Source organism: Mastigoproctus giganteus, chromosome 13, assembly GCF_048544385.1.
Source record: "Mastigoproctus giganteus isolate SK-2022 chromosome 13, ASM4854438v1, whole genome shotgun sequence".
Classification (NCBI taxonomy): Eukaryota; Metazoa; Arthropoda; class Arachnida; order Uropygi; family Thelyphonidae; genus Mastigoproctus; species Mastigoproctus giganteus.
This window is the reverse complement of record NC_143587.1, coordinates 164,910,338-164,931,161: the sequence shown is the minus strand read 5'-3', so window position 1 is coordinate 164,931,161 and position 20,824 is coordinate 164,910,338. Positions and strand designations below refer to the sequence as shown.

At 38.8% G+C, this 20,824-nt stretch overlaps 1 protein-coding gene across 4 annotated transcripts in view; it reads right to left on the bottom strand.

Moving 5' to 3' along the window:
* Oseg1 (intraflagellar transport protein Oseg1) overlaps nt 1–20,824 on the bottom strand; it is a 540,669-nt gene that overhangs the window by 36,210 nt on the left and 483,635 nt on the right. For 3 of the 4 annotated variants that reach the window (XM_090387737.1, XM_090387735.1, XM_090387738.1), the window contains one exon: nt 20,371–20,453. In XM_090387737.1, the coding sequence (XP_090243863.1) occupies nt 20,371–20,453 (83 nt within the window). Of the gene's footprint in view, nt 1–20,370; nt 20,454–20,824 lie in introns of those variants that run through there. The other variant, XM_090387736.1, reaches the window with a different exon arrangement.

Below are 20,824 nucleotides of genomic sequence, written 5' to 3'. Positions count from 1 at the left end.
TCCATTGTAGAAATTTGTTCATTGGTTTGGTTTATTTGAGGAAGATTGATCTGACTGTTTTTTCTGGGTTTCTGTCTGCTTTGTTTTGATTTTTCATTTCTGGGAAAGGTTGGGCATCCTGTGTCCATGGTATCATTTGAATATAATAAATATAAAGTTATTATATAATGAATATATAATGAATATGAATATAAAGTTATATCAAAGGAGGCAGCAAAGGAAGTAAGCAATCAGTCAGCCATAATTATGAGAGCTTCCTTGGACTCAGGGCAGGTATCCACAGACTGGAGATGTGCAAATGTAACCCCAAGTCACAAAGGAGGATTAAAGGCTGACACAAGTAATTATAGACCTGTGAGTTTAACTTCTGTTCCAGGAAAATTAATGGAAGCACTGCAGGATCATCTTGACAAGAATTCAGTTATAGCTCAGACACAGCATGGTTTTGTTAATGGGAAGTCTTGCCTGACCAATTTGTTGGATACTATGATATAGTCACAAAAGAATTGGATGCAGGGAATAACTTTGATATTATATATTTGGATCTTAGAAAGGCTTTTGATACTGTTGCACATGGAAGACTGCTGCACAAATTGGAGCAGTGTGGCATTGGTGGCAAATTGTTGCTATGGATAAAGGGATAGTTGAGTGGCAGAAGACAGAGTGGTAATTAATGGACACTGCTCAACGTGGACTAATGTTATTAGTGGAGCCCGTCAGGGTTCAGTGTTGGGTCCATTATTGTTTTCTGTATTTATGAATAATATTGATGATGGTATATCAAGCTTAATGTCCAAGTTTGCAGATGATACAAAGGTTGGCAGGGTTGTTAAGGACGCTACTGACGCTATGCTGCTGTGACAGGATCTGGAAAGGTTGAGCAGATGGGCTGAGAGGTGGCAAATGAAGTTTAACATTGACAAATGTAAAGTACTGCACATGGGAAACAGCAACCCCAGAGCAATGTATCAACTCTGTGGTACTACACTGACAGTGGTAGAGAATGAAAGGGACCTGGGGGTGGTTGTGCAGGCAGATATGAAGTTCTCTGAGCAGTGCAGACGGGCTGCAAGAGTAGCTCATGGTGTATTGTCAATGATATATAGGAATTTTTCTAGCAGGGATAAGGAGGTGATTATTCCCTTGTATAAGGCAATGGTCAGGCCACACCTAGAGTACTGTATACAGGTCTGGAGGCCTCATTTCAAGAAGGATTTAGAGCTGCTGGAACGAGTACAGAGAAAGGCAACAAGATTAGTGAATGGAACAAAGGGGTGCTCTTACGAAGAAAGGCTTAAGTTTTGCAAATTACAGTGTCTGGAGACTAGGCACCGGTGAGGTGATCTGATAGAGGTGTACAAAGCCTTGAATGGTTTGAGCATGCTCAATGCTGATGGGATACTGCCTCTTGCTCAGAATAATCACCTGAGAGGGCATAAATTCAAATTGAGGAAAGACAGATGTAGGACAGATGTGCAGAAATTTGCCTTTAGCCAGCGGGTAGTTGGTTGGCGGAACAGACTTCCATCCCTTGTTGTGGAAGTTGTTAGCCTAAATAAATTTAAGGCTCAGCTGGACAGGTATTTCGAACGAACGGAAGGGTGAAGTGGAAGTTTTTTTTTTTTTTTTTTTTGGTTGATTCTCCATAAGCTTGCTTTCTTGCATCATATGTGTCTACTAATGCTATTTCTACCCCAGGGGCTAACATCTGGTGAGTATGGGCTTGGCACTCCCAGGATCCTGAGCTGAATATCATCATTCTTCTCTTCCTTGGTGATTCCCATTTATTTCTCTCTCTCTCTCTCTCTCTCTCTCTCTCTCTTTCTCTCTTGGGGTAGTTCAGAAATTTTTTTTTTTTTTGGCTGGTGCAACATAAGCCACAGGTTTCCTTGGCACCATATGGCTAATAATAATAATAGTAGTGTCTTCATCTTCTGACTGAACCTCCATTTCCGTGTTGCTATATTGTGGTCTCACTTTCTTCTGGTTTTCAACACTAACAGATTTTGTCGTTTCAGACGTGGTTGAGATACATCAGTTGGGATACTGATTGGCGTGTTGCTGGTTTCAGTGACTGTAGATTTCTTATTGCATGTTGGCACAGTTTTGGCCCAGGGAGCAAAGGAAATGTTTGGTTCGATGGAAACATCTGTTTGAGTTGCAGCTGACTGGCTGTTTTTAGTGACCGATGCGTATGATTGGCTAGGCATGGTTAACAGTATTTGCTTCCGGGTATGTGACTTTGTGCTCCACTTTATATTTCTCGATTTTTTTTCCTGTTTTCCAAAGGTCACATGCTTTAGAAAATGCAGGATGGCTTCCTTTACAGTTTGGGCAAGTAGGAGTGGAAGCTGTACAGTTTCCTTGGGAATGCTCCTTAGAGCCACAAATAGGACACACGGCATTGCCTCGGCATGCCATCTGAGAATGGCCTTACTTCTGGCACTTAAAGCAGCGAATGGGATTTGGGATGTATGGCCGAATCTTGCAGTTTAAATAACCAGCTTTAACAGAAGATGGAAGAGTTGGAGTACTAAATGTCAAAATGACCTGGTTGATAGCAGGTTGCCATCTTTTTTGGTCATTATTCTCCGTGCACGAGTAAGTCGCATTCGCTGATCACGCCTTTTCAGGTGTTCAGAGTGTTACTGACACTGGAATACTGTTAAATTATGTTAATTTTAACAGCTTCTCTGAATGAGTTGCCTTAGAAGTTTCAATTAGAAAGTCTCCATATTGGAGACCTTCTAATTTTCAATTAGATTTTCAATTTTCAATTAGAAGATTTTCGATTTTCAATCTAATTTTCAATTAGACCTAAGTTTCAATTAGAAGGTCTCCAGATTGGAGACGTTTAACTATTTTAGAAGATCCACAAACCAATTCTAAACATTTTTGAATTAGAAAAGGTGATAGTTTGCCAATAGGTTGCATGGATAATGAGTGCATTATAAGAAATGCTGGCATGTCTTTATTCTGATTTTCCATCCGTAGTCGCTCCGGACGATTGTAAATCATGGTTGTTGTCAGTAATTTCTTATCTTGAGCTCAAGGGCTCTAAAGATAGATAATTACTTATATCCATGATGGCTCCTTTTGGCCCTGGGGGTTTGTTTTTACCACCCATGTTACCGCCCCTGCTGCGGGAAGGCAGGAGCAGTGCGTAGTGTGACCAAGCGATGGATAATTACTTATATCCATGATAGCTCCTTTTGGCCCTGGGGGTTTGTTTTTACCACCCATGTTACCGCCCCTGCTGCGGGAAGGCAGGAGCAGTGCGTGGTGTGACCAAGCGTAAAGTAGTAGGGGGTTAGTAATAAAAACTATCAGAAAAAGAAAGGTGACTTTCCTTTCTTGCCCTGTACAAGCACTTACGTTACAAGAGCTGTTATTAAATAAATATATTGCTTAATGAGAGGAATGCAAAATAACTATAGATAAATTTTAAGAAATCGTACTTATAGCAAAGAAAATTCGCTTAGTCACAATCACTTGGCACCAGGGGCCGATTTACCTCTATGATGTCTTGTAGAACACTTCAGTGCTGATACTCTCCGTAGTTGAATAATTATACAAATAGATTACATGTATTCCACTCCCTCATAGACAAGATCAGCGATCCAATGCACCCCAGAATTGGAGACCCGTGTACCCCAAGCCCAACCCCAAAATACATTGAATCACCGCCCCAATCTTTGAGAGAGTATAATACATCCATATTTTAAAAACAATTTAAATGATTTGAGACCAAATAAATACATAGTGAATCCATACTCTTAATACAGGCTGGTCTTGATTAACGCGATTAATTTGTCCCGCGAGCACATCGCACAAAACAGAAACACGTTAATCGAATATAATAATCAATAGGAAAAATTATAATTGGTCCTTGACCTTCTGGAATGTACATAAAGAATTTTAAAAATACCTTTTAAATAACTTTTTAACTGTATACAATGTAAAAGGTAATGAAAATAATTATGGAATTAAATGCTTATTGCATAAAACAGTGGTTCTCACACTGTGCGGCGTGGAATATTTTAAAATTTCGAGGGAAACACGGCGATACTGGACATCTGTCGGACACCAAGCGAACTATTAGCTCGAGATAGTTCACAGTTTCAACATTTCATATTAAGTTGTTTGGACCTAACTGCTTAATAAACGGAACTGTTAGGTATTTCTTTTGGTTAGGTGCTGCGTGAAAAAAATTACTGAGACACTAAGGGCGCTGTGAACCGAGAAAGTTTGAGAACCTCTGACATAAAATACACAATGAAGAAATGACTGTTGCAGAAATATTTGAACAGTGTTTACTTTCTCTTTCTATCAATCAATTTCCAATAGCCGACAACAATCTTCTCTGGGCCCTGGCGAAATAAATATTGCAAAAAACCTCAAACCTTTTGTTTGAGGTTTTCTGCGATATGAAAGATTTCATCTAGTTCTTTTATTGTTATCTCCTTTATGGTAACATTTTCATCTGGCTCATTTAAAATTTTGAATTTTTAAATGCAAATCTGTATTGACTTTATTAGCAGGAGACAAACAAGTAACACGTCTTCTTCTGATGGTTGTTGGAACACATTGAGCTGGGCAGCAGGCAAACGTTTGTTTATTGCCCGTCCGACGCACAATTCAAATCTTTTTCAACTATTGCATAAAAAAAAAAAGATCGCGTTAACTGGAAATTTGCATCGTGTAAAGTGGTATAATTTTTTCAAATAGCGGTAACTGAAAAACGCGTTAATCGAACTCGCGTTATGCGAGGCCTGGCTGTACTTTAAAAACTAATATTAAAACATAAAAAAATTAAGAATCCTATAAAACATTAAGAGACTGAAGAATTTTGTACTTCCTTGAAGTGGACGGGGCTTTTGGACTAGGGTTACGATCACCGGAAAGTGAAACAGCGGGTATTGTGAGGGAATTTTATAGCATGGAAATTAGTTGTGATCCTGTCGCATGTGCATGAAGGACCATGAATCGGAGATGAGGTAGGGGCGTACATTGACTGAATTTTTATGTAATCATGTTGGATGCTGAGAATTTTTTCTTCACTGAATAGGAAGGTGTGATCTTCACAGATTGCATGGAATGCGAGTCCCGAAGCCGAGGAGAGGGATGAGAGGACAAATGTTGAATGCTGTCTCATTCTCATATTGAGTGTACAACGAGTGGCTCCCTGGTACAAGGAGTTGCATCCTTTGCATCCTTGCATGATACATTGTAGACAAAGTCATTTAATTGGAATGTGGAAGAGGATTGGAAATCATGGTTTTTTAGGGTAGCATGTAGTTTTGTTGTGGGTTTGACTATGATTTTGAAATGTGTGTCTTTGAAAATACTATTTAGTTGTTTGAACAATTGGTCAATATACGGTAAAGCAATAAAATATTTTTTTATGTTATTATTTGTTATATGTGTTATATTTTATGTTATTTATGCTGATGGGATTCTTCCTCTAGCTCAGAAAAATCACCTGAGAGGGCATAAATTCAAATTGAGGAAAGACAGATGTAGGATAGATGTGCGGAAATTTGCCTTTAGCCAGCGGGTGGTTGGTGGGTGGAACAGACTTCCATCCCTTGTCGTGGAAGTTGATAGCCTAAATAAGTTTAAGGCTCAGCTGGACAGGTATTTCGAACGAACAGAGGGGTGAAGTGGAAGTGGTTATTTTTATTTATTTATGTTACTTTTTTTTTTTTTTTTTTTTTTTTTGGCTGATGCTGCATAAGCTTGCTTTCTTGCATCAAATGCCTCTACTAATGCTAATGCTAATGCTATTGTTGATAACAGGAGAGGTATTGTGTAATCTGTTTTTTGCTTGTATCCTTATTTCATTTATAATAGGTAGGGAGAAACCTCTATTTTGAAATCTGTTTTTTAGCGTGTTGGGTATTCCAGTAATGAAGAAGTATTCCAGTGTTGGTTGCCTTTGTGTATATGCTGAATTGAATTTTGTTCATAACCCGTGCGAGGGTGAAATTTAGAAAATGTAATGATTTTGTAGGATGTTCCTCGAATTTGTGATGCAGAGTATATTGTCCAGATATCTACCATTAAATTTATTGTTTTGATATTGGTAAGGTATATTTCTGCAAGTACGCCACTTAGATTTAATCCTTAGGCCATAAAACTGTTTGAAGACTTTACCTAATGGCACCTCCGTAGCCAGGTGGGAAGGAGCAGCAGTGCGTAGCACACACTTCTTGATTAGACCGGGGTTAGAGCCCGTCACCACCAAATATGGAGGATGCGGAAAGGTCAGGGAATGACCACTGCATATTCCCGGAGCAATATGGCCTTAGTTGCTAATGCTCCTAAAAACCAAATAACAAACAACAACAAACAAGACTTTACCTAGAAAGGTGATATAATTGGCTTCCGTTAAAAGTTTTATCAGGTCGATTATAGCAGTAATCTGGAGTTTTGTATGGTTAATTGGTAGAGTGTCTTTGTTTAGCATGTCTCAGACGATGACAGGGTGTATGCGACATTCACGTTGGTATATAAAGAGGTAACATCTAGGGAAAATAGGTTGTCATTATCATTAAGTGTTTTATCTTTTAAGATGTTAAATATCGAATCATAGTTTTTTATTCCAAATTTTATGGTTTGACTATATTATATGAGTCAGAAGTAGATGGGAATCATCAAGAAAGAGAAGAATGATGATATCCAGGGTCCTGAGCTGGATATCATCATTCTTCTCTTTCTTGGTGATTCCCATCTACTTCTGACTCTTGTTTTCTCTTTCTCTCTCTCTCTCTCTCTCTCTCTCTCTCTCTCTTGTAGTAATATAATTTTTTTTTTTTTTTGGCTGGTGCAGCATAAGCCTCAAGCTTCCTCGCACCATATGCCTCATAATAATAATAATAATAATAATATGTGGGAAGCTAACACTGAGAATGCAGAGTGTTTGTATGAAAAAAGTTGACAAATGGGGAAACCTGTCGTAAATATTTTATTGCTTTACTGTGCATTGAACAATGGTTCAAACAACTAAATAGTATTTTCAAAGACACACAATTCAAAATCATAGCCAAACCTGCAACGAAACTACATGCTACCCCAAAAAACCACAAAGTACAATCCTCTTCCACGTTCCAATTAAATGACTTAGTCTAGAATGTATCTTGCAAGGATTGCAACTCCTGATACCAGGAATCCATTCGTTGTACATACACTCAATATGAGAATGAGACAACATTCAACATATGTCCTCTCATCCCGCTCCTCGGTTTCGGAACTTGCATTCCATGCAATCAGTGAAGGCCACACCTTTCTATTCAATGAAGCAAAAATTCTCAGCATCCAACATGATTACACTAAACTATTAATTTCGGAGACATTTGAAATTAAATTACATCAAAATTCAATAAATGTACGTTGCCCCTAAATGTACGTTCCTTCAAGCGTATGTGCAAGGATTGCAACTAATCTCCATGCTATAAAATTCCCTCACAGTACCCGCTGTTTCACTTTCCTGTGATCGTAACCCTGGTCCAAAAGCCACCGTCCACTTCAAGGAAGTACAAAATCCTTCAGTCTCTTAATGTTTTATAGGATTCTTAATTTTTTTATGTTTTAATATTAGTTTTTAAAGTATTAAGAGTACGGATTTGCTATGTATTTATTTGATCTCAAATCATTTAAATTGTTTTTAAAATACGGATGTATTGTATTCTCTTGCTTAAAGATTTGGGTGGTGATTAGATGTATTCTGAGGTCGGGCTTGGGGTCCAAGGGTCTCCGATTCCGGGATGCATGGGATTGCTGATCTTGTCTACGAGGGAGCAGAATACATGTAATCTATTTCTATAATTATTCAACTACGGAGAGTATCAGCACTGAAGTGTTCTACAAGACATCATAGAGGTACATCTTCCATTTCTGAACTAATTTACTTATAATGTAGAATGTATTGAGCTATTGCTGCTCTCTTAACTATTAATTAGGCCTATAACACACGGCTACTTTCAATTTTGCTTTGTCAGTGTTTATCACACCAAACTGAATCATCACTGCACTGTCCACCCATATCAATTGGATGCATTTCCTTAGATTTTATGTTTCTTAACAATGTGAAGGATGAGCACAATATGAGATACAGTTGAAATGATGCCCTTTACATTACTATTATAGTTTTCCTTTAAGAGTTATCTATGGTGTTTTTACACCGATATTATTGTTGTTATGCGCCTATTTGTTTATTATAAAAAGGAAATCAGAAAGTCTCGTACAGTCAGTAAGGTCCTTAAGCAGAAAAGATTAAAAATTCCAGTTTGCTTGAGGAAGCGGAAAAATTTAGAAATATTGGCTTTGTCACCAATCAAATTCTCCAGAGTTATTGGTTGATGAATGTTAACCAGCGATTGCAGGGTTGAAATTATGTCTTGTTGATAATAGGGGCAGTAGAGGAGAATGTGTTTAACAGTCATATTTATATAACAATGAGGACACTGTGGTGGATCATCTCCTGTGAGTAAATGAAGGTGGGTTAGGTGAGTATGACCTATTCTTGCTCTTGAAAGGATTACTTCTTCTCGTCTTGATGCACTGACACTAGAGTGTCAGATTTTCGGATCCTGTTTAATCTGATGGAGTTTATTATTAGTTTGAGAATGCCATAGTGCTGCCCATTCTGAGAGGCATGCAGCATTAATCATTAGTGCATAGTCTGATGCTGGAACAGGGATATTGATTAAATATAAGGTGGTTGGGTTTTTTGAAGCATTATCAGTCACTTCATTGCCCAAAATACCAGAATGTGCTGGTATCCAACAGAAGGTAACTAGTTGGTGTACACCGATATTGTGTAGTTAACTATTAGCACAGCCCCTCCCCCTCCCTTCCTTTTCCTGTCTATCCTTTCTGTACACATTGTACTCCCCAAATATGATCAGAGACACTACGTCTCTGATATCCCAACAATATTTGCCTTTGATGTTTTGACCAACATTTATTTGTTGGTCAAAACATCAAATTTATTTACCAAACTCCTAGCATTGGTGTACACACAAGTATACATGCACCTGTTCTTATTCTTAGCTACCCTAACACAGCCCACGTATTTACTTGTTCCGTGATGACTCATAGCAGTCTCTGAAATCCCACACACTTTGTTTTCCAGGCTGCTACTTACTCTGTTAGAAGCAGTGCAAGAATCAGTTTCACCTCTGCGAACAGCTACTGTTAATCTATTAGTCCATGTATCCTCCCCCAAAGCTAGAAGTTTTCCAATCCACCTAACACTATCTCGATAGCATCAGCAAATATTCTTGCACCCTTTCTATTTAGGTGTATCCCATCCCTGTAGAAGCAGTCTCTTCTGTTAACAAGCATAGACAAGGCTGAGAAAAATTCTACCCCTCGAGCCTTGCACAATCTCTCCAGGGCCGAATTGATTGACAAAACTCTCATCGTATACTCCCTCCTATTGTCTTAGCAGAATTGCAGACGTTTTCAAATTCAACCCTAACTCACGGCTTTTTTTCAACACTGACCTGTACTTGTTAAGTAATTCTGCCATTCTCCTACTCTTAATATCATTAGTGCTGACGTGTACAACAATATAACCTTTTGTGCCCTTAAAAGATATCTGCTCTTCAATGTCATCAACTTTTGCCCCTGGCAGACATACCTTGGTCCTGATCCACCTATCCCTTTTGCACAATATATTCCCCGTTTCCCTGACAATAGAGTCACCGACAACAAATAGTTTCTTGTGGGACCAGTGCATTATGCCTTGGGATTACCGCTGTGTTGACCGATTTTCAAGTGGAAGCTCTAGCATTGATGTGGGCAGCTGAGAGCTTGATGGGCCCTCAATTTAAATCCTTTGAGGGCATCTACCCTGTTCTTCAAGCTCTCATAAAGACCCATAACAATGCTGAAATGGCACCTGATTTCTTCACACTCCCTACATTGAGCATACACACATTCCCCTTGGCAATACCATGTTCCATTCATGATAGCTCAACGAACATCAAAACAAGCAGTACATTTCAAAAGGCTGTGATTCAGAGGACAACCACCTACCCTCAGTTCTTCCCTGAGCCACAGCACTCTTCCCACTATCTTGAGTCTTTTGCTTTGCTGCTCTGGTCTCAGGCATGATTTCGATTCAGTTTCAATACAATTAAAAACATAACAGTAAACTTATATCCCAATGTAGTTATAACAATATATATATATATATATATATATATATATATATATACACACATTTCAGTATCGAGTTTTATTTCCTACCGAGTTACATTATATGAATTTCGTATCCCATATCAAGTTAATTTATATGTATTAAGTTATAACGTTATGTTTGTAAAACCTAAGTCATATGTATTAAGTTAAAAAATTACTTTTGTAAGATCTAAGTAGTTATAATAGATAATAAATTTAACTATCCATTGCTACTCACCAGGTTCGAAGTCTTACGCTAGCTAGCTATGCCAATTCACCGATTATAAGAGCTCTACAAATATTACTGTCTTATGTTACAATCTACGTGACAAGTTAAATTATTAAAACACATAAGTAGTGCTATACTTTATAATCCTCTGCTGATACTGATTACACTGCTACAAGTTACATAGAAACTTCCAGTATCTGCTATATCGATATGAAAACAATGGAGCAGACTTGAATGCTACTGTCGATTCAATGCCAGCAGAAATCGAATGTGGTTTTTGATGCAATTACAAGGATGAGTAAAGAATAAATGCACCAAATTAATCAGAAAATCACAAAAAAATACTATACCACTAAATTTAAATCTAAAGTTATACAAAACCAATAATTTAAATAAAAAAGTCTCAACTCAGCAGCTTTGAACAAGTTTGGCTCACAGTAGCCTCGTCTGCTGATAAGGCTAGTGGGAGCGACATTTGCATACTGGGGGTGGGAAGGTCTTAGATAATCCAGCTGATGTTGCAGATGAACAACCGCCAACTGGTTGCGTGGCCAACCGCCTCCCCCAGCTGGCAGCTGGGGGAGGCGGTTGGCCACGCAACCAGTATGCTGCTGTAGGTGCCGCAGGGTTTCGGACTTGCTCTGTGATGTTCTTCCATACCTTACGATCCATGGCTTCAGTCCTGGCCTGGTTAAGGTCGAGACGTCGGCTCTTCAAGTCATCTTCCACTTGCTTGGCCCACGTTTTCCTAGGCGCGGTCCGTTGGATGCTCCATTGGGTGGGTCGTTGTCTCCAAAGGAGTGTGGATGGTATTCTGTTCGTGCCCATTCTACATACGTGGCCAAACCATCTGAGCCTTTGCTTCTGGATTTGGTCGGCAATGGTTGGTTGGTTGCTGTTGGCATCTGGCGTGGATGGTATCATTAGTGATGCGGTCGCGAAGAGAGATGTCCAAGATCTGCCGCAGGCATCGCATTTGGAATACCTCAAGTTTGTTCAAATCTAACTTGAGACAAATCCATGTTTCCGATCCGTAAAGAAGAATGGGCAGGATCAAAGTCCGGAAGAGTCGGATTTTAGTCTTTGTGGAAATGTTGGTCCTCTTCCACAGACACCATTTGAGCGAGGCGAACGCAGTGGCCGCCTGTCCAATTCTGCTGTGGATTTCCATGGTGGATGCAACTTTCTCTCCTGGACCAGTGACCCAAGGTATTTAAAGTCCTGCACTTGCTCGATCTGGACGCCTTCGAGATAGATGGTGGCTTGCGACCCATCTGTTGTCAGGGCCTTTGTCTTACCAGCATTGATCTTCAAACCGTATGGCCGGGCAATGCGGGCAATGTCGTAGAGGATGTCCGTGGCTTCAGCGTCGTTACCGGCAAGGATAGCACTATCATCAGCAAACATCAGGTCAGTCACATAGTGATCCTTGTCATATTGTATGCCCTGTCTGTTTCTGAATGCTTGCCTCATAATGGCGTCGACCACGATGTTGAAAAGCAACGGGGAGGCTACATCCCCTTGGCGGACTCCAGTTTGGATGGTAAATTCCTCAGATAAATCGTTCTGGATGCGCACCTGGCTGGTTAAACTGTTGTATGCAGTTTGGAGGAATATGATGACTTTTCGAGGTACATGTTCAACCTCTAGTAGTTTCCATAAGGCAGGCCGGTGGACACAGTCGAAAGCAGACTTAAAGTCAATGAAAACAATGACGGTTCGCTGTCGACACCGGATCCTCTACTCCGTCAGCTGACGAATGGCAAAGATTTGATCACAGCATCCTCGCCCGGGTCTAAATCCTGCCTGTGCTTCTTGACTTACTTAGTAGCAATTAGTAGTAACTAACTTAGTAGCAATGTAGGCCAAAATGTGGAACTGTGTAGTACACAGTTCCACCTACGGTTAAACTTCAAAGTTGAAAATGATTTCGTGTTTTTATTTGTTTATTATTGAAATGATTATTGGAAATAGAGGATGAGTACAGCTAGGTCGCAATTAATGCAAGTTCGAATAATGCGATATTCGATTTAGTGCGAATTGTATAACGATACCAGGTCGCGTTGAATGTGAACCAAAATTCAGTTAATGTGACGCTAGCGCAGCTAACCCCATATTAGTCGATTAGCCACAATTAGTCTTGCATTAGATGCTGCTACACTTATTTATCTTCACGTATGCATGTGCTACTGCCTGTTGTAATATACGTTAGTTTTCGTGATTTGTTTTAATCATTTTAAGAAGTGCCCTTAACAAAATGGACAAAAGGAAGATTCCTTCAGATAAAAACACTACGAGCGCAAAAAAGAAGAGGCTCATTATTAGATTAGAGCAAAAACTTGATGTGATTGAATGACTTTAAAGTGGTCATAGCAACTCTAAAATAGGACGAGATGTTGGAATGCCTGAATCTATGGTACGGAATATTATAAAACACGCAGAGGAAATAAAAGAAAAATGTAAAGTTGCATCAGTTTTTGGGGTTTGCTAACATCTATAAGGAACAGAAGTATTACTATGATAGAAATGAAGCATCTTTTAAATGTATGGATTGAGGATTGCAATCAAAAATGCATTCCCCTTAGCTGAGCAGTCACTCAGACAAAAGTTTTAAATTTGTTTAAGAGAGTGAAAGAAAAAATAATGAAGTAGAAGAAATGTTTAGTGCGAGTGCTGGTTGGTTTCATCAATTTAAAAAGAGAGTCAGCATTAGTATTAGTAGAGGCATTTGATGCAAGAAAGCAAGCTTATGCAGCATCAGCCAAAAAAATTAAAGTAAAATAAAAAAATAAAAAATAACCACTTCCACTTCACCCCTCTGTTCGTTCGAAATACCTGTCCAGCTGAGCCTTAAACTTATTTAGGCTATCAACTTCCACGACAAGGGATGGAAGTCTGTGCCACCTACCAACCACCCGCTGGCTAAAGGCAAATTTCCGCACATCTATCCTAAATCTGTCTTTCCTCAATTTGAATTTATGCCCTCTCAGGTGATTATTCTGAGCAAGAGGAAGAATCCTATCAGCATTGAGCATGCTCAAACAATTCAAGGCTTTGTACACCTCTATCAGATCACCTCGCTGCTGCCTAGTCTCCAGACACTGTAATTCACAAAACTTAAGCCTTTCTTCGTAAGAGCACCCCTTTGTTCCATTCACTAATCTTGTTGCCCTTCTCTGTACTCGTTCCAGCAGCTCTACATCCTTCTTGAAATGAAGTCTCCTGGCCTGTATACAGTACTCTAGGTGTAGCCTGACCATTGCCTTATACAAGGGAATAATCACCTCCTTATCCCTGCTAGAAAAATTCCTATATATCATTGACAATACACCATGAGCTACTCTTGCAGCCCGTCTGCACTGCTCAGAGAACTTCATATCTGCCTGCACAACCACCCCCAGGTCCCTTTCATTCTCTACCACTGTCAGTGTAGTACCACAGAGTTGATACGTTGCTCTGGGGTTGCTGTTTCCCATATGTAGTACTTTACATTTGTCAATGTTAAACTTCATTTGCCACCTCTCAGCCCATCTGCTCAACCTTTCCAGATCCTGTTGTAGCAGCACAGTGTCAGTAGTGTCCTCGACAACCCTGCCAACCTTCGTATCATCTGCAAACTTGGACATTAAGCTTGATATACCATCATCAATATCATTTATAAATACAGAAAACAATAAAGGACCCAATACTGAACCCTGAGAGACTCCACTAATAACATTAGTCCACGATGAGCAGTGTCCATTGATTACCACTCTCTGTCTTCTCCCCCTCAACCACCCCTTTATCCTTAGCAGCAATTTGCCTCCAATGCCACACTGCTCCAATTTGTACAGCAGTCTTCCATGTGCAACAGTATCAAAAGCCTTTCTAAGATCCAAGTATATAATATCAAATTTATTCCCTGCATCCAGTTCTTTTGTGACTGCATCATAGTATCCAATCAAATTGGTCAGGCAAGACTTCCCCTTAACAAAACCATGCTGTGTCGGAGCTATAACTGAAGTCTTGTCTAGATGATCCTGCAGTGCTTCTTTAACCAGTGTCTCCATTAATTTTCCGGGAACAGAAGTTAAACTCACAGGTCTATAATTACTTGTCAGCCTTTGATCCTCCTTTGTGAATTGGGGTGACATTTGCACAACTCCAGTCCATGGGTACCTCCCCTGAGTCCAAGGAAGCTCTCATAATTATGGCTAAGGGTTTGCTTACTTCCATTGCTGCCTCCTTTAATATAACTGGATAGATTCCATCCACCCCAGGTGCCTTTCTTGTGTTTATCTTCAACAATTTCTCCTCCACTTTACTCTCAGTTATTACAAGATTCTCTAGCTTACCGCCAGAGTTGAATACACCTCTGGCATTCCCCTCGCTGAATAACTCCTCATGTGTGAATGTCGATGCAAAATATTCATTTAGTTTGTTAGCTACCTGAGCAGGATCATCAACAGTTGACCCATCGATATCAAGTGGACCAATCTGATTCATCCCCTTCCTTCTAGAGTTTACATAAGTAAAGAACTCTTTGCTGTTTTTCTTCGCATCCTTTGCCAAGGATTTCTCGTAATCTGCCTTCGCCTGCCTAACCTCCTTTGTAACTTGGTTACAGATCAACTTGTATCTATCATAGGCTTCTGTGTCACGTGTTAATTTGTATGTATCCCATGCATTTTTCTTCTCTGCATATGCCTCATTAGTTCATCTGACATCCATTTAGACCTAAACCTTGAACAATATTTCTTAGTTGGTATGTAAAGCCTAGTAGCTTCCAAGGTAAGTTCTTTGAATGCTTTCCATTTTGAATTTGCTGTTGGTAACATCATCAGTTGATCCCACTGTATAGAATTTAAATACTGTCTCAGTCCACCGTAGTTGCCTTTACGAAAGCAATACCCCTTCCTTTTACCCCTAATGGTAGTTACCTCTTTGAGTAAATCCCACTTCAGAACACTGTGATCACTGCCACCTGTGGTTCATTTATCTGCAGATTCTTAATGCATGAAGAATTACTGCTGATAATCAAATCAAGAGTATTACTCCCTCTAGTTGCCTCCCGAACATGCTGATGTAGAAAACAATCATCCAATAAATCCACAAAAGCCTTGCTAGTGTGTGAGTGACCAGCCCCCAAATTCCAGTCAATATCTGGGAAATTAAAATCCCCCATAATAAGACTCTCTGATTTACTGGCCCACTCTATTTCCCTGTACAGTTTCTTATTATACTCATCAGAATCATTAGGCTTATAGCACACTCCTACTCTCAATTTTGATCTCCCAATGCTTATGTCACACCAAACTGACTCGACACTGCACTGTCCTGCGATGTCGACTGGCTTCACCTCCTTGGATTTTATGTGTTTCTTAACTAATAGCATAATCCCTCCTCCCTTCCTATCCTGTCTATCCTTTCTGTAGACATTGTACTCCCCAAATTCCAGTTCTGCATTCCTTATATCTGTGTGACACCACGTCTCTGAAATCCCAACAATATCTGCCTTTGATGTTTTGAGCAATATGTCAAATTCATCAAATTTATTTACTAGACTCCTAGCATTGGTGTACACGCAAGTATACATGCACCTGCTCTTCCTCTTAGCCACCCTAACACAACCCATGTGTTTACTTGTACCGCAATGGCTCCCAGCAGTCTCTGAAATATCATGCATCTTGTTTTTCAGGCTTCTGCCCATTCTAATAGAAGCAGTGCAAGAATCTCTTTCACCTCTGCCAGTGGCTACTGTCAATCTATTGGTCTTTGTCTCCCCCCCTAGCTAGCAGTTTTCCGACCCACCTAACACTGCCTCGATAGCATCAGCAAATATTCTTGCACCCTTTCTATTTAAGTGAATCCCATCCCTGTAGAAGCAGTCTCTCCTGTTAACAAGTACAGACTAGGCTGAAAAACATTCTACCCCTCGAGCCCTGCACAATATTTCCAGGGCTGAATTGATCGACAGGGCTCTCATCATATACTCCCTCCTATCGTGTCTGGGCAGAATTGCAGACACTTTCAAAATTCAACCCTAATTCACGGCTTTTTTTCATCAGTGACCTGTACTTGTTAAGTAATTCTGCCGGTCTCCTACTCTTAATATCATTAGTGCCAACGTGTACAACTATATCACCTTTTGTGCCTTTAAAAGATTATATCCGCTCTACAACGTCATCAACCTTTGCCCCTGGCAGACATACCCTGGTCCTGTTCCACCTATCCTTTTTACAAAACATGTTTCTCGTTTCCCTGACAATAGAGTCACCAACAACTACTAGTTCCTTTGGGACCAGCGCATTCTGCCTTGGGGGCTGCCTCTGTGTTGCAAGGTGACCAAGTGCAAGCTCTGGCGTTGATGTGGGCAGCTGAGAGCTTGATGGGCCCCTCAATTTATTTCCTTCGAGGGCATCCACCCTGTCCTTCAAGGTCTCATATAGGCCCATAACAATGCTGAGTTGACGCCTGATTTCCTTACACTCCTTGCATCGCGCACATACAAAGACATCCCGCATGGCAGTATCATGTCCCATACCTGACTGCTCCGCAAACATTAAGCAAATAGTGCATCTTAAAAGGCTGTGATTCAGAGGGCAACTGCCCGCCTCAGTTCTCCTCTGAGCCACAGCATTCCCATTAGCTTGAGCCTTTTGCTTTGCTGCTCTGGTTTGAGTCATGATTTCGATTTACTTTCAATAAAAATTTCAATATCAGTACAAAATTAAATCCTAAACTTGTGTATCCCAACACAGTTATAACGCTATATTTATGTTTCGGTAACGAGTGTTATCTACGAAATATTTTTCAGTAACGACTGTTATCTACGAAATCCCTTTATATAACTTCCGTATCAAGTTATGTATTAATTATTTATTTTTACTAATTATTTATATTACGTAACCTAAGTGGTTATATGTATAGTTAAAAGTACAATTTAATTGCCAATGAAGTTTGACAAGATTAATAGATTTTACTGATTAATTTTCGCGTAGCAATGGCAGCTATTTACGATCGGTAAACATGTGGATTTGATACCCTTTCATATACTAAGTAATACCTACAAAATCTCTATCTAAGTTACTTTGAACTTAAGTACCGTAAATAGGAATATAAAGCTACTCTAGAAAATAAGTTAATATGTCAATTTAAACTAATAAAGCAGAAAAATCAGAAAAAACTTCTCTGTTCCAAGAGCGGCAGAAAGGCTGCTCTTGGAACAGAGTTCAGCTGCATAATGTTAAAATTACCGGTGAGGTGGCCAGTGTAGATGAGGATGCAGCATCTAAATATCCTGATGTTTTAAAAAAAAATCTAAGATGGTGGATACACTGATCAACAAATATTTAACGTGGATGAAACCAGTTTAATCTGGAAAAGGATGCCTTCCAGAACTTACATTTCTAAGAAAGAAAAAACTCAACCTGGATTTAAAGTGTCTAAAGATCGCCTAACACTTTTATTGGGAGGCAATGCTCAAAGCAATTTTAAATTGAAACCGATGCTTGTTTATCAGTCTCCAAATATTTGCACTCTAAAAGGCTACAACTATAGACCACTTCCAGCATGGGTGACCCAAGCTGTGTTCACTGACTGGTTTTCAAGCTATTTTTGCCCAGATGTTGAAAAATATTGCAAGGAAAGCAACATCACATTTAAAGTTCTACTAATTTTGGATAATGCTCCAGGTCATCCAACTACACTTTGTTCATTAAGTGAAAATGTAAAAATAATTTTTTTTGCTGCCAAACACATCTTTGTTGCAGCCTATGGATCAAGGGACCATTGCAACATTTTTAAGGCCTACTACATAAGAAACACATTTGAACAGGCAATTGGTAAAACTACAGGAGATGATGCAATTTCCTTAACAGAGTTTTGGAAAAATTATAACATAAAACATGCAACAGAAAATATTCAGCATGCTTGGCAACAAATAACTGCAAACAACATGTGTGGAGTGTGGTAGCGTATTTGGCCTCATTGTGCAGATAGTAGTGGTTTCGAAGAAACTGTTACAGAAGAAATAACAAATATTGAAAGAGAACTTGGATTTGATGAACTAGAAAATGATGATGTTCAGAAGCTGCTCAATTCACACTCAGAAGAATTGACTGATGATGATCTCCTACTTTTAGATCAACAAAGAGCATTTGAAGATATCTTTTGAGCTGTAGAAGTCATGAAGCAAAAAATTATGGATGCTAACCCTAACCTCGATCGAAGCATGCAAATTCGCTGAGATGTGGATAAAGCACTCTGCATCTACCAGCATATGTACGAAGATTTAAAGAAGGAGAAAACAGTTCAGTCTACACTGCTAAAATATTTCAAAAGACAATAAAGATGTTTTCATCAGTGTAAGCTTACCTTTAGGAATGATATTTAGAATTTTTTTTTTGCTTTCTATAATTACAGTACTATATGACTTTGTTAATAACAAATTTAAAGTATAAGTATATTCTTTTTATCCTTTATTGTAATATTTTGTTAATAAACATATAAAAACTTACGTTTAAAATTTTTCATTACCTATTTTCATTGAGCTGCAACCAATTACCATATTTTACACATAATTATAACTTCAAATAGTGTAAATTCGAATAATACAACTACGTCATGGGATTCATTAGTCGTACTAATTGCGACCTAGCTGTATACTATATGTGGGACCTGTTAATAAAAATATTCATTGCATTGCATTGTCCTTCACATAATTTCATACAGCTCCATTGACTGTATATTTAGATTTAAAAATCTGGGGGTGCTGTAGTTCCACAGTGCCTACCAACGAGCCACCCCTGCTTAGTAGTTATTTTGACACATTTACTCATGAGCTGGAGGTAGGTAACAATTTTGACACAGTTTATTTGGATTTTATCAAAGCATTTGGTTCAGTCCTTTATGAGAGATTACTGTATAAGCTGGAACATGTTGGGGAAAATGACCCCCCCCCCGTGCTGGTTTAAAATTGGGAAACGAGTTTCCCTCCCTTGGTGCTGGCTTTAAATCAGGAAATGAGTTTCCCTTAAAACTATTTTCCTGATTTCAAACAAGCACCAAGGTGGAGGGGTCTCATTACCCAATTTTAAACCAGTGCCAAGATGGCATTCACTCTCTCTGCATTCGTTCATATCTTCAAAACATTTAGAAAAGGGTAGCCCATGTTTTCATACACTCTAACGCAAACTTGCTGGCTTTAGTCAATGGAAGGACTACATTCACTCTAACACTAAACTACTGGTAATTATGCAAGGTGCAGTCTAAGCAGTTTTCTTGGCTTAAGTTTTACGTGACATCACGTGGTCAGTTAGGAGGAGCGACACCTGTCAAACATGGCATCATGCCACACCTTTGGAAAAATCCATGGAACGGGTACCTGCCTGTAAACATTAACCATAAAAAATTCCACAATTAACGATAAATTCAAATTACAGGGGAAGAGGTTTAGACTAGATTGTAGGAATTTCTCCTTTAGCCAGCAAGTTGTTGATCGCTGGAACAAGTTTCCTTTGCAGGTAGTTGGGGTTGACAGTTTAAATACATTCAAAGGTCAACTGGATAGTTACCTATGTAAAGAGGGACGAACATAATTTGTATTTTCTTATCTACCATACTTTTTTTTTGGCCAATGCAGCCTGTGGCTTACGTATATTATATGGCGAGAACTATTACTAGTATTAAATATCAGCAAGTCTTTAAACAGGCTGTAATGTTAGTGTCTCATGTTTAAAATAAATTGTAGGTTAACAATTGCTGATGCCATTTGTTTTGTGATCATTTTGCTAACCATAAAAGCATAATGGAGGACAAGCAATTCCTACTTTCCATTAAGTGCTTATATTTATGTAAGTTATTAAATGATCCAGCGATGAAATGTAATTAAAATTTATTTAATTTAGTTTACTCATATAATGCATTACAAGAAATATTTTTTAGAAAATTAATACAAAAAAACAAGAGGTTACCTCGAAACTCATAAGGGTAGCAGTAAAGGGATCAGATTCAACTTCCATATTCACACTATCAGTAAATCTAAGGGCCTGATAAGCTATTACAGAGTTAAGAAAGAACCATAAATTGTTTAATTCATGATCTAAAACACATTACAAATACTAAAATCCATTATTTTTTTATATATACTGACCAGATGTTCAAATCATAAAAGAGGTATACTTACTGTATCTGCTTCAGTGTCAGACCATAAGATATCACATATAACCTTTTTTTTTTTTTTAATTTTGATTTGAACAGTACCACCATACAGTGTGATTAGCTATTAAAAATATATGGCATAACTTCAGGAGCTGATTTCTGAGGCAATTTTGAGTTTAACACTGCATACAAAATATGGGTCTTATTCCAAACAATTATATAGTTGTCGCTGCTTGAATCTTTTTTTTTTTTTTTTTTATGAAAAAC